Source organism: Lycium ferocissimum, chromosome 9 (assembly GCF_029784015.1).
Source record: "Lycium ferocissimum isolate CSIRO_LF1 chromosome 9, AGI_CSIRO_Lferr_CH_V1, whole genome shotgun sequence".
NCBI classification, from domain to species: domain Eukaryota; kingdom Viridiplantae; phylum Streptophyta; class Magnoliopsida; order Solanales; family Solanaceae; genus Lycium; species Lycium ferocissimum.
In genome coordinates, this window is record NC_081350.1 from 36,263,809 (window position 1) to 36,276,517 (window position 12,709).

The 12,709-nt window shown below is 34.9% G+C and overlaps 1 protein-coding gene across 1 annotated transcript; it reads right to left on the reverse strand.

Annotated features, from left to right (window-relative positions):
- Positions 1-815: 815 nt before the first annotated feature.
- LOC132030503 (probable LRR receptor-like serine/threonine-protein kinase At1g63430) lies at positions 816-6,164 on the reverse strand. Its single transcript, XM_059420156.1, has 13 exons — positions 5,475-6,164; positions 5,012-5,150; positions 4,532-4,603; positions 4,306-4,449; positions 4,059-4,208; positions 3,725-3,841; positions 3,486-3,550; positions 3,136-3,387; positions 2,725-2,930; positions 2,509-2,641; positions 2,266-2,423; positions 1,440-1,655; positions 816-1,353 (listed from the first exon to the last, which is right to left on the reverse strand). The coding sequence occupies exons 1-13, from the start codon at positions 5,557-5,559 to the stop codon at positions 1,108-1,110; spliced, it is 1,983 nt and encodes a 660-aa protein (XP_059276139.1). The 5' UTR covers positions 5,560-6,164; the 3' UTR covers positions 816-1,107.
- Between the last annotated feature and the right edge of the window lie 6,545 nt (positions 6,165-12,709).

The following is a 12,709-nucleotide window of genomic DNA, read 5'->3' on the forward strand; positions in this document are numbered from 1 at the left end:
GTTCATGAGTAAATAAATGAGCCATATTTAAATGTATGTATATGACGACGTAAATGAGCCATTTACATTAGTTGGATGGCATATTTGAGCCCTTTCCGTTTAATTAATAGGCTTGGGCACATTCAAGCAAACACTCGAAACCCTACCTTTGCAAAAAACATTACACAGCTCCTATGCAATTTATATTTCTAGGAAAGTTGTATTAATTTACGTGAGTTATGTTTTATTAATATGATTTGAATTATCTTTTGTTAATCAGTAATTTGTTTTTAAATGTCCACCGCTTTACGATCTGCAAATGGGAATGGGCTCCAGCTGTTTACCTATGGGAAATCCTGATATGATGCTTATTGTAGGAGACTTGATGTTGTAAATGTTAAAGATGAGACGATAAATACAGAAAAAACGATCTCACGAGTTGATGATGCTATGTTATATGATGTTATAGATTCACCGCATTAGAGATATGGAGAACATGAAAAGTTTCAGCATATTGTATTTTATGGAGGACTTGGTGAGGTCAAGACATGGTGTTAATTAATTACTGTTGGTGATGATATTTACTAAGTTTTTTCTTGTGTAAATGGTTGTTTTTTTTTCTCTCTTGCAATTTACATACCTTTTAGAAGCAAATATTAGACTCAAGTCTAACTTCATCCGGAAGGGTAATTTTTCCAAGGGCTAGGAACAAAATCTAAATAGTGACAAAAGAACGGTAATCTTGAAATTCCAATTACATTTTTACGGTAATCTCAAAATATAACTAGTGTATTTTAAACACTAGAATGAACTTATTGTTCAACAGTACAGACAGCTCAAGAAGTAAAGCTTTGGCATGGATGTAGATTAGTAAAATCTAGCCACCATGCCTTTCATTCACTATGAACACTCATTCATTTGGTAAAGAACCAGTTTACATTTTACAAAGAATCAACAGTAGCATCTCTTCAATTCTATTTTTTCCCTACAGACTCAAAATTTACATGAACTCAACCATCACTCTAGAACATTGTGAACGAAATCGAGAGGTCAAAAACAAGAGGAGAAAGTGGTAGACAATTACATATTTCCGATATATATATTTATATACTGTTAGCCTTCTGTCAGTTAGGATGAAAGTGCAAGCTCAGCCCACGCCAAAGACGATGCCTTGAGCTCAGCAGTGATCGAAGTGTCAATATTGCTCTCCAAGATAGCACACAAGTCCTTCATGGAAGTCCTCTTACTCGTACTCGGGTGGATGCAAAGGTTGATCACCTCACAAATCACTTTGAGGTCTTCCTCTTTAAAATGTTTCAACTCGGGATCCACAACGTACGATAGTACCTCTGGCATTTCAAGAAATTCCTTAGCCTGCACATAAAAGGCCGAATTCAGGTCCTGCCAAAGCGTTCTTCTATCACATTTCAGAAACTTTTTACTTGAATATAAATGCTTACCCAATCTACTAAGCACCCTTTGTCTTTACAATATGGAGGTCTCCCACTGATTATTTCCAGTAGCAGTACTCCAAATGCATAAATGTTACCCTGGACGTCGAGATGGCGGCTCTCTAGAGTATTTGGAAGGACACATATTGCTCCTTCACTACTGATAGCACCCGAGTTCTTTTCTGATCTGGCGATTATCGACTTCCAACTTTCAAAATCAACAAGCTGCACCAAATTAAATCAACTTTGAGAAGTAGGCGATTGGCCAGAAATTCCAAATATTTTTCACTTTATTTGAAATTTATGAAGTTGGAGTTGAAGATGTAAAGTTGTGTTTGGTTATACTCTTTGCAAAGGAGAGAAGAGAACACTTTATTTGGAACTTATGCAGATGGAGTTGGGAAACAGGTTTGGAGCACTTCTCCAAATTTGGAATCCAACTCCAAGTTGGATTTCGAAATTTTATAAATCAATGATTTTGTGTCCTGCTTTTTTATTGCTTTATTATGAGCTGAGGGTCTATCGTAAACAGCCTCTCTAACTCCCAAGGTAGGGGTAAGGTCTGCGTACACTCTACCCTCCCCAGACCTGACTTGTGGGATTTTATTTCAAATATGTTGGTGTTGTTGTTGTTTCTCATGGCCAAATAGCTCCTTAGGACCAAACACTGATTTTTGTGACTGCACTGCTTAAGAGCATAATGGGTATACAAACTTAAGGGGAACAAAAATGGAAGGAATCGTGCATTAGGTACTCAGCAATAGCTAAGAGGTAAAACGAACAGATGATTACCAGAGTTTCATATGTCAATGATAGATAAAGGTCTTTTGTTTACCTTGGGAGAAAAATCTTCTGTGAGATATACAGAATTTGAATTCAGTTCTGATATAGTAAACGGAGGGTCAAGTTCTGAATGGAAGTATGTCAGTCCCTTAGCGATGCCAATAACTATTTTCATCCGGCGTGTCCAAGATAGTTGGCATCCTTCTCCATCTATGGAAAAATTCAAAGAGTTAGGAATTCGCCTCGAAAACATATACTAAAGTGCACGCGAATACTAATTCATCACTTTACTCACAATGAAGGTGTTCATATAATGTCCCATTAGATGCATACTCAAACACCAACATCCTCGTAAAAGGACTACTCTCTCTGCAGTAGCCTAGAAGTTTCCCAGTGTTCTCATGATTTATTCTGGCCAATTCTGCCACCTAACGTAAATTAACAGAAGTTAGAACATGGAACTTAAGATGCAAAAGTGAGTCATGCATCATGAAGAAAAACAGAGTCTCGCCTCTTTCTGAAAATAAAGCTCAAGATAGGCTGTCCAATGCTCTTCTTTGACACAAAGAGATATTACAGCTATTTCAGGTCCACCTTTCATGGTTCCTTTGTAAACTACACTATCTGGTGAGGATCCAATGATGTTGCTGAAATCTTCACAAGCTACCTCAAGTTCTTGTCTGCTGTATCTTACGACATCTTTCAGCATACCAGTATCTACAAAGAAACATCAGCCGTAAATACAAAAGAATATTTTTTTTCTTTCTTTATGATAAAAAATGAAGAATTGGCTCAATGCTTCAGAAGTATAAGTCCGATTTGAGAAAGAATCAAGGCAATACGCAGAATCGTCACATTGCCTTGACCAGAGATACTTTTGAAAGTAGGAAGTACCAAAGTTCAGGTGCATGATAGTACTAACCTACATAAATTGTCATATGATCTTTCTCGCTTCCTGATTTCTTCCAAGGTATGATGGAGGGTTTGTTCTTAAATTTCTGAAGGCCAGTCACAAGACCCACGATGAAGAGAGAACCCACCATAACTCCTGTTACCACTTCTAAAGCCAAAAGCCAAGTGGGCTTGGAAGAAGCCTGATGTCTCGGTTCTTCAACAGGCTGGTGGTGCTTATTATTCATTGTTGATGCATGGCTAGTGGGAGGTGGAGTGCCACCTATAATGCGATGACAAAACAACCAGTTCAGTCCTATTATAATAAAAATATATTTGAGTGTAACTGTTAAGAAAATAAGCTCGAGTAGCATTACTTACCACATAGAGCAGTGGAGCGCTGTTTCGGATCTTTGTGCTGAAGGCAATTTCCTTGAAAGCTAGATCTATGGCAACACAAAATAAAAGCCATTCAGAAACGGAAAAGGTAATTGGAACAACAGTTACAAAGCATCAGAGTGCTGCTTTGGATATTTGCTCTGGAGACAATTTCCTTGAAATAAGAGGCATTCAGGAAGATAAGGTAAAACAAGAATTATGGCGCAGAAATAAGAACGGACTTTGGAAGGTAACCCAAACACTTCGGTATGCTTCCAATAAGAAAGTTGAATGAGAAATCAGCAACTTTAAGCTGGGATGAGCGACAAAAACCTGTAGGGCTGACACCAGAGGCATACCTAAATAGAAACAACAGAAAAAAGAAAAAGAAAAAACCAATTGTTAAATAAAGATACATGCGATCGACATAAGGGTGTAGACGGTAGACGGAAATGCTCTAAGGACAAACAACAATATCTTGTAGATAAACAGAGAATTGTGTATTACTCCTCACCCACATAACCGAAAATTCAAAAGAAAAACGAAAGAAGAACAAAATGTAGTTAATCCACTCACATTCCATGTACACCGGATGTAAAATCTGATCCATTATTAGCAGGCAATATTCCTTGAAGTTTGTTCCTGTCCAACCTAAGTTCCTCAAGGTATTTCAAATTACCAAGCTCAGCAGGCAATTTCCCCGTTAATCCATTAGATTGTAGGTTTCTGCAGAGATACATGCAAGCTAGAAAATTAAGGGAACTTCAACGAAGATAGATACAGCCAAGTTCAAATAAACCTATAAAATTCGAGTTAGTCTAACATTTTCATAATGTTTGACAAATTGCCAAGTTCGAGAGGAATCGGTCCTGTTAGCTGGTTAGCACCCAAATCCAAAAACTTCAGGTTTTTCAACAAGCCAATCTCCTTAGGAATTGTACCAATCAGTACATTGCCATGCAAAATTCTGCATATTGCCAATGTATAACATAAGTTTTTATAAAACCACTTAAAAGAACAACCAGAACTATGTAATTCTTACAACTTACAGTTCTTGCAAAGAGGAGAGTAGATGCAAGTTCGGTGAAAGAAATCCCTTCAACGAAGTGCCGGAAATGTTACTGTCAACACGAGGCAGTGGAAACGAATTAGAGGCTCATTTGCACCAAACTTGAGTCCATAAAAGATCCACTAGGCGTGTGTTTGGTATGGATTTGAAAAACATTTCACTATGAAAACAAGTTCCTTAAAAATGAGGAAAATGACTTCCCCAATGAAAGTGGAGAAAACAAGTTCCATAAGTGACGTGCCACGTTCATTGTCCCCCCCCCCCCCCCCCCCCCGGGCAATAGTGTTTTACTAGATTACATATAAATGCTCTTGGAATAATATTTTTTTGCTTACTTACCAAACACTAGAAAATAAGTAAGAAACACACTTATTTTCCAAGAAAACATTATCCTTCATACCAAACACACCCTAGATTGCAATTTAGTTGAGAAAACTCAATAATTGAAGAAAAAACTCACATTTTTATGACATGATCTTGAGCCATAGAACAAAAGATTCCAGCCCAATCACAAGGATCTGAATCTAAAGCATTCCAATTTGACAAAACCAGTAGAGGGTCTTCATATATAGATTCCTTGAAGGTATTGAGAGCATAAACTGTATACAAAACAAGAAAACTCAAGATCTTTCCTAAACAACATTACATTAACACACTGCATTATAACACTAAATAATCAATTAAATGACTAAATTTGACACTTCAAAACAGTAACTACATCAAGATCTAAGCTTGAATTGATAGTACATATATAGCTTCCTTGAAAGTATAGAGAGCATAAACTTCAAGATCTTTCTTAAACAACATTACATAACACCTTACATTATAACACTAAATAATCAATTAAAGGACTAAATTTTAAACTTTGACACAGTAACTACATCAAGATCTAAAGCTTGAATTGATAGTGCATAACTACATACCTTCATTTGATGGAAAAGCATCACAGATCACAAGAAATAACCCAACAGTAACTATAACTTGCAATAATAAAGCACAAGTTCTCATCTTTTTTTTCCAATAATTCTTCACTTCAAGAAACACTCAAAGAACACACTAAGTTTCTACAAAAATCCAGAACTAAAAGAACCCATCTAAAGAAAACAGTTTCCAAGAACTTCAAGAATCAACAACAACAAAAAAAAAAGATTCATAAATTGAAAGAGAAAAATAGGAAAAGACCCAAGACGGTGGATTTAATAAACAGATGAAAACAAACAAAGAAAAGCTGGAAAAAGAAAGTAAAAAAAGAAGAAGATAAAGTTGTCTTTTTCCAGCTAAAACTACTAAAAAAAAAAAAAGAGAGAGAGAGAGAGAGAACAAAGCTTAAGAGTGAATCCAAGAATCTAACAACCCCTTGACAGGAAACTACTCCTGCTATTAAGTGTTACCAACTTAGTATATAAACTTGGGTTCAAAGAGAGGTTTGGTGATAGAAAAAGAGACAATTTTATGAACTAAAGACGAAGAATTTTGGGAAAGAAATGGTTAAATTTTGATGAAAAAAATAATCAAAGAGACAAATGGAGAAGCAGATAATAGAGTAGTGATAGAAGGAGCGGCGGACTAAAGGAAGGAAGTGTGGGCTTTACAAGCGTGGCTTTGGTGGATGAACTTTGAATTTTTTCTAATTAATACAATTGTCTTCTAGCATTACATTATTTTTCTCTATTTTTTTTGTTTTCGACTCGGTGTATGATATCCGAATTGGAACTCAATTAACCTTAGATTTGTGTAGGTAAAACCACTTTCTAATAATGATGATTGCATATCTGGTGTCTGATACATGCATTAAGGACCGACTATATCCAATATCACGCGTAATATTGAAAATAAAGCGCTCCTCAACAAATACAATCGTCTTGTATTATCTTTTTTCAATTTTCGACTCGGTGTCCGTTATTTACATTAGAGCACGATTAAATTTAGATGAGTTGAAAATTTTCACATTAGGTTAAAGCGCTCTCTAATAAAAGGGATTATGTACCTAGTGTCTGGTACCCGTATTAGGCCCCGACTAAATCCAACTTGACGTCAGGAAATACGTTGAAAATAAAGCGCTCCTTAACCAAAGCAATTTATATCAAAAGTTCGTATCTAAAACCTTTAATTAAGAAATAAATGAGTACTTACCAAGTTATTACTAAAAGGATAGTTGAAATTCTGAATTTGTAATAATAGTTTGATAAACGGTTCATGTCTTTTAAAATTTACTTCTTGTGAATCTATGGAAATTACAAATTTACTCCATGTGAATCTTAACATGTTAGGAGTTTGAGAATAATCAATTATGAAAATGTTGTATTGATGGAGAAGAACAAGTGTTAACATGGGATCATTCTTTGATCTTTAATTTTTAAATTTTTTATTTTTTTTAAGGAGCAATAATATTTTTTCTTTACATACAAAACTATTTATATTTGCAACTAGTGCGTTATTTTTGCTTTTGTTAGTGTCTTAAAATTCTTTCTTATTGCTAATCATTTTATTGGGGAACAGCTAATCACTGTTTTGGGAAAAAGTAAATTAGGTAAAGCAAAGTCTTCCCATTCCATGCGATGGCGACAACCTCTTTTTTTTTTTTTTTTTTCACTTACATATTTACCCCTATATGTCTTTATCCTTTTTGATCTTTTGTTTTTTATTGATTTACTCAATTGAGTTGCCATAATAGTCGTACTCACTAACTAATTCCTGATCTTAATTTAGGTCTTGTTTCTGAGTTTAATTACTCGAGGATTTTCCCTTCTTCGAGTAGTTTTGGTGAGACGAAAATGTATTAAATGTACAAGAAGTTGATGTTCTTGGAAACGTCATAAATGAAGTTATGAAAGAGAGAAAACCTAAGAGATGATTTGGAAGTAGTAATTACATAAAGCTTTGTTAGAGTAAACAAAAGACATTAATATTAGAATATATGAATTACAGTAGGAGTTTTCATTATGTAAATAGAAAGAAAAAGGAAAAGAATCAAGCTAATACACAAAGGAATAATTTGTATAGTCATATTGAAAGATAAATTCGTTACTGAATGTGAAAAAATGTTGTAGTTTATGTGATATTTTAATTTTAAGGGGAGGGGTATGTGTTAGATGGTAAAACTTAGAGCGAAATTAAGTAGGTGTTTGAACAATATCCTAATTGGAAGTTCAAGTAAAAAGAGAATTTGAAGTTTGATTGAAAAAAAAAAAGTCCTAGAATTTAAAGATTTGCGAGAAGAATCACGTGTAAGAGTATCTAATTGCGTTTAAGCATGAATTTTAATTGTCAAAAAAATTGATGAAAGCTAAGAATTCATTAATTGAAATTAATGTTTTATTTGAACTATACTTTCACCAATTAATTTAATAATTCACTTGAAATTCAGTATTTGTAAATATACACTAATTGCCTGTGAAATTAATGCATACTTATTAATATTATCATCATCGTCCAAGATTGTTATAGTAAAGCTTAGTATTCCTCCATCATCTATTAAAAACTTTGAGTTCGATGGAATCATTTTTGATAGGGTACACTTACCTCAAAAAAGGACTTTCTGGCGTGAATTGAGATTTGTCGAGGCTCAAGACGGGTATCAAAACATGTATTTGGGGTTTTGGGGTGGCGGGGATTAAAAATAGGGAGGGGGTGGGGGGAATTTTTTCTTTTTTTAAAAAAGTAAGGGGTAAAAATGGAAAATCAAGTGTAAGAGTTATGATGAAGGGTCTTCGAATCTTGGGGAAGTAATCATGTGCCTCATTCTCAGCGCATGTTAGAACCAACACACGCTTAATCAATCACTAGAAGCATAGACTTGCACGGTTTATGTTTCTATCTTTCAGTGCATTAAATAAATATATTATTATTTTTCTGAAACAATTATTTGAGTTGCATCGGACATGTTTTTGAGAATAGTTTAGACAAACCTTAAACAAAATATAAATTTTTCCTTCTACATTTTAAAATCCTCGATGACATTATACAATTGTTAAGAGTAGCCTGCGGTTTATAAGTACTTTTTATTGTACAATAAATAAAAAGTGATAAAGGTATGATATATTAATCAATTATAAATTTGTAACGACAATTATGTTACGTTAAAATTCATGTATGCAAGAGAGTAAAATGAGCTATTAATGAAGGTTCAAATTTTTAAAATCATCAATAATGCCATGCTAACTTTCAGGCAATTATTATTATGCATGATAGAAAGCTTAAATGTGTACATTTTTTAAATGAAAATTTGTTGAATTTTCAAATATCCGTCTGTTTTAATTGTCACTGATATTCAAACTTTTCCCACTTTTTTTTTTGAAACTTTTTTTTTCATAGCTAGGACTTTTTTGCTATGACTACGGGTTTACCAAATGTCAATAAAGTAGTCAAAAAGCCATCATCAACTCACCTGCTCCAATGCTCAATAATTTAAAAGAAAAGACAGGAGATTATTTTTATTTACTCTATTTTCATTTACTTTTTTATTTACTCTATTTTCATTTACTCTTCAAATAAAAAGATTACTTTGTATTACTGCTTCTTACCGGATAAAGGTCAGCCCTGTTTATAATTTTTAATACATGTGAAATGATATTCAAATTAAATATCGTAGCCGTGACAGAAAAGACAAGGAGATAGTTTAAACATGAAGGGTCCTCAATGACAGTGCTTCCAAGCAATACATTACAAGGAAAGGATACCATCTTAAATTTATTAATATATTTACACACACAAAAAAAAAAAAAAAAAAAAATTTGGGAATACCTTCTTCAACTTGTTTATGGGATGATTTGTTGGTGACCACATTCAAAAAAAGAAATAAAAACTAAAGGAGCCATGTTGGTTTTGTAATTATGGCTAACAATCAATATGTTTAGTGATAGATATATAATTGCTTTTTTATTATATTAAACACGAGACACAAGTTGATATTTCAAAAGGCTTTTTGTTTCCCTACAAGAGAGGTTTTTTTTTTTCCCGCTTCTGCTTCATAATTAAAGTTAAAAGAAATGTCAGTTGTATTAGTCTTTTTTCCCTATAATTTTTTCTTATTTTTTTCTCTAGTGAGCTAAAATCATTCACAAAATCCAAATTCATCTTTTGGCCCGATTTTGGTTCAAAATAGTAAGAGAAGGCACGATAATTTCCCGAGACTTCGGGAAGGGCGACGTAAGGCTTGAACCGACGATTCCAAGGTTACCGTCCGCCAATATCCCTCCGCACGCTAAACGAGGTAGAAGGGCCGTTCCAATGTCAAGAGCACCGAGAGAACTAAAGTGAAAAAGAATGAGAAAGAAAGAGAGAGCTTGTTTGCATTAACGAAATCTTTACAATGTGGTGTCGGCCGAGGTAGAGACACCCGCACGCAGAATCGAATGCTTGCTTGAAAGTTTTTGATCTCGATCCCCCGAATCCCCCACGGACCGGGTGGTCGAGGTCTATCCTTCGAGATTCCACTTAGTCACCAAGGCATTTAATAGCTTACAAAATATGACCCTCCGTCTTCATGCAAGATGTGGCTTCAAGCCCTCCATGAACGTGAAAAACTTGTCTTTGTCACTCATGTCCCTTATGTTCCCAGCGCAGATAACTCGCACATACTCACCGACTTCGTTTGCCAGTTCTCGAAGCTTCCTCCGTGCATTATACTCGACGTTCTTGGGAAGAACCAAAGCGTATCGCTTTTAGTTCCTTCCATGTCTCAAGAGATCCTCCCCTGCCGATGGCTTATACTTCACACGCCACCGCAGTTTGGCGTCTTTGTAAATACATGCGTTAGCTACCTTCTTCGACTCTTCCACCTCCCACAAATTAAAATGTCGAAGTACGCCGATGTCGAAGATGAAATTTTCAAGCTCCTTGGCATTTCGAGCACCCCGACAGGCTTCGTTCGTGTCTAGGCAATTTAGTCGCTCCCCCATTAGCACGCTCTCCCGAAGCCCTTTTAGCAAAGAAAAGAGATTAGTCAAGTTATTTGCGACGGCCGTCCTAGTCCCGTAGCCGTGTCCCTTCTCGTCGCGTGCCTGCCGAGCCGGCCGCATCCGTGTCACCAAGAATTACAATGTCTTGTCCGGCCCGCGCATCCTCGCGGTTGGTCATCCAATCTATCATTCACGGTCGTAGTTTAACCGGCAGCTTCCAAAATCAAGAGGGCGGTCTCCATGGTTCACCATGGTCAAGAAACGACGACAATAGCAATGTGTTCCTCGTCCGACGTCGAGCCTGGGCTCTTAAAATTTGAAGTTTTAAAGGCGGCGACGAAGGCTCCGACGATTCCCGGGCTGGCGGACAGAACCTTGGAATCATCGGTTGCTTAGCCTTACGTCGCCCTTCCAAGAAGTCTCAGGAAGGCGCCGCGTAACATAACTTGCGAGTTTGATGCATGTGATAGTTCAAGCTCTATAACCAAGTAAAATTTGGTGTCCTAAAGGGAGAAAGGTAGAAGGACGGTCCAATATTATTCACTGAGTTTTGAATCATGTGTTAGCTGACTTTTCAAAAAAATATTAATAATAAAAAATCATCTCTTTGGTAAAAAAAATACTAGAATGTGGGCCAACAAAAATGAAAGAGAGAGAAAAAGAAAAACAGTAGGCAAGAGATTCAAAATCCCACTACCATATTGTCTCCTTTTTAAAAGTGATATTTTTACATTAAAGTGATTTAATATTACAAAATATGTTCCAACTTCATGCAAGATGTGGTTATTAAAAATAATGACCTGTTTTTGTTAAGTCTCATGTGACCCACAGGACATTATAACTCCATAAACTCAAATAAAAGCGCGTCAAATGCATAGATTGATTATCGGACAGACTTTTTTTTTTCAGTTTATCTTTTTATTCTCGTCTAATGGCCAAATAATTAAAGAATCTTAATGATTAGTTTTACACTAGTGACCATTTGAAAATGGCAACATTCGCTATACTATCCCTTTCATATTTAAAGTAAATTAAAATGCAAGATACTGATGAAGAAGAGATAGAAAGCAATTAGATAAGGGAAGTAAGTACGTGGCTAGTAATTTAGTAGTACTAATTAGCATGTGTAATTTTTTACAAAGAAAAGAGATTAGTTTATCGTATAGTTTATGGCTAGAAGTAAACAAATGTGACCCATAATAGTGTGACATGTTTAACCTGCCTAACTTAGTAGAGCACGAGTTAGCTACTTCTCAATTTTGAAATTGAAACCTCTATCAGGGAGTTTAAAATTTCATAATACTGTTCTGAAATTTCATTCGTGAAATTTTAAAAGTCATTAATTTGACTATTTTTTAGATTGAAAGTGGCTAATTTGTGAATTTTATCCCTTAAGTTATCATGGTTTGGGTGTGAGATATATATTATTAATGGATTAATTTGGACCATGCTCAACTTAGCTTGTATCAAAGTAGACATTGTACAAAGTACCACTTGTAGCACCTTATTTGAAACATATTTAAAGTTTAATATTTTTTCAAGTTTAGCCAATTTTGACAAATTTCAGACTGAACTTCTTGCTTCGAGTCAGAATTTAGGTTCTATCAAAACATAACTTCATACAAGCTTCTCTTGTCATGAATTGACATAAAAAATTAAAGCGAAAATTTGTGTTTTTTTTTTTCTTTTTAAAGAGAAAATTTGTACTTTTTTTTTTTGTGTGCTTATATTGCAAATGTAGTATCATTTCTTAGAAATATGATATATCTACTAACACAAATTATTTAGATATCTATTATCCCTAATCCTTCTAATTACCGTGGAACTCCTTTTTTCGTTCCGGAAGAATTTCCATATGGACCATGGGTTTGATCCTCCAGAGAGCCTTGTAATGGCTAAACTCAATTGATCGTCATGTCTCTGGCCTACAAAGATTGAAGCCCATTGTATATTCACTCCATTTTGGAGCTCAAATTTGTAAAAATTTCACGGTTCCATACGTCACACGTGCATCTCACATGCATCTCATAAGTCACACGTGCATATCGTGTTTGTATATTTTTTAGATGCAGCAAGTGATCCTCACAATGTTTTGTGATTTTCTTAAGAAATACATAATTTAGTCTATAAAATAAAATGGATTAAAGCATATAAGTATTTCGTTGACGAATTGCCTTGTAGTGTCATGATTTTCAGAACACATGGAAAATGCAAGGTTATTGAAGAAATGGTTTTGTTTGGACAACAGATTTGGACTA

Bases quoted from the DNA above. Each gene is read 5' to 3' on its own strand.
- LOC132030503 (XM_059420156.1), bottom strand. From the start codon at position 5,559: ATGAGAACTTGTGCTTTATTATTGCAAGTTATAGTTACTGTTGGGTTA. The intron at 2,642-2,724 runs GCGAGACTCTGT...AATTTACGTTAG, and splicing joins AGCTTTATTTTCAGAAAGAG to GTGGCAGAATTGGCCAGAAT. The intron at 2,424-2,508 runs GTGAGTAAAGTG...ATTTTTCCATAG, and splicing joins ATTATATGAACACCTTCATT to ATGGAGAAGGATGCCAACTA.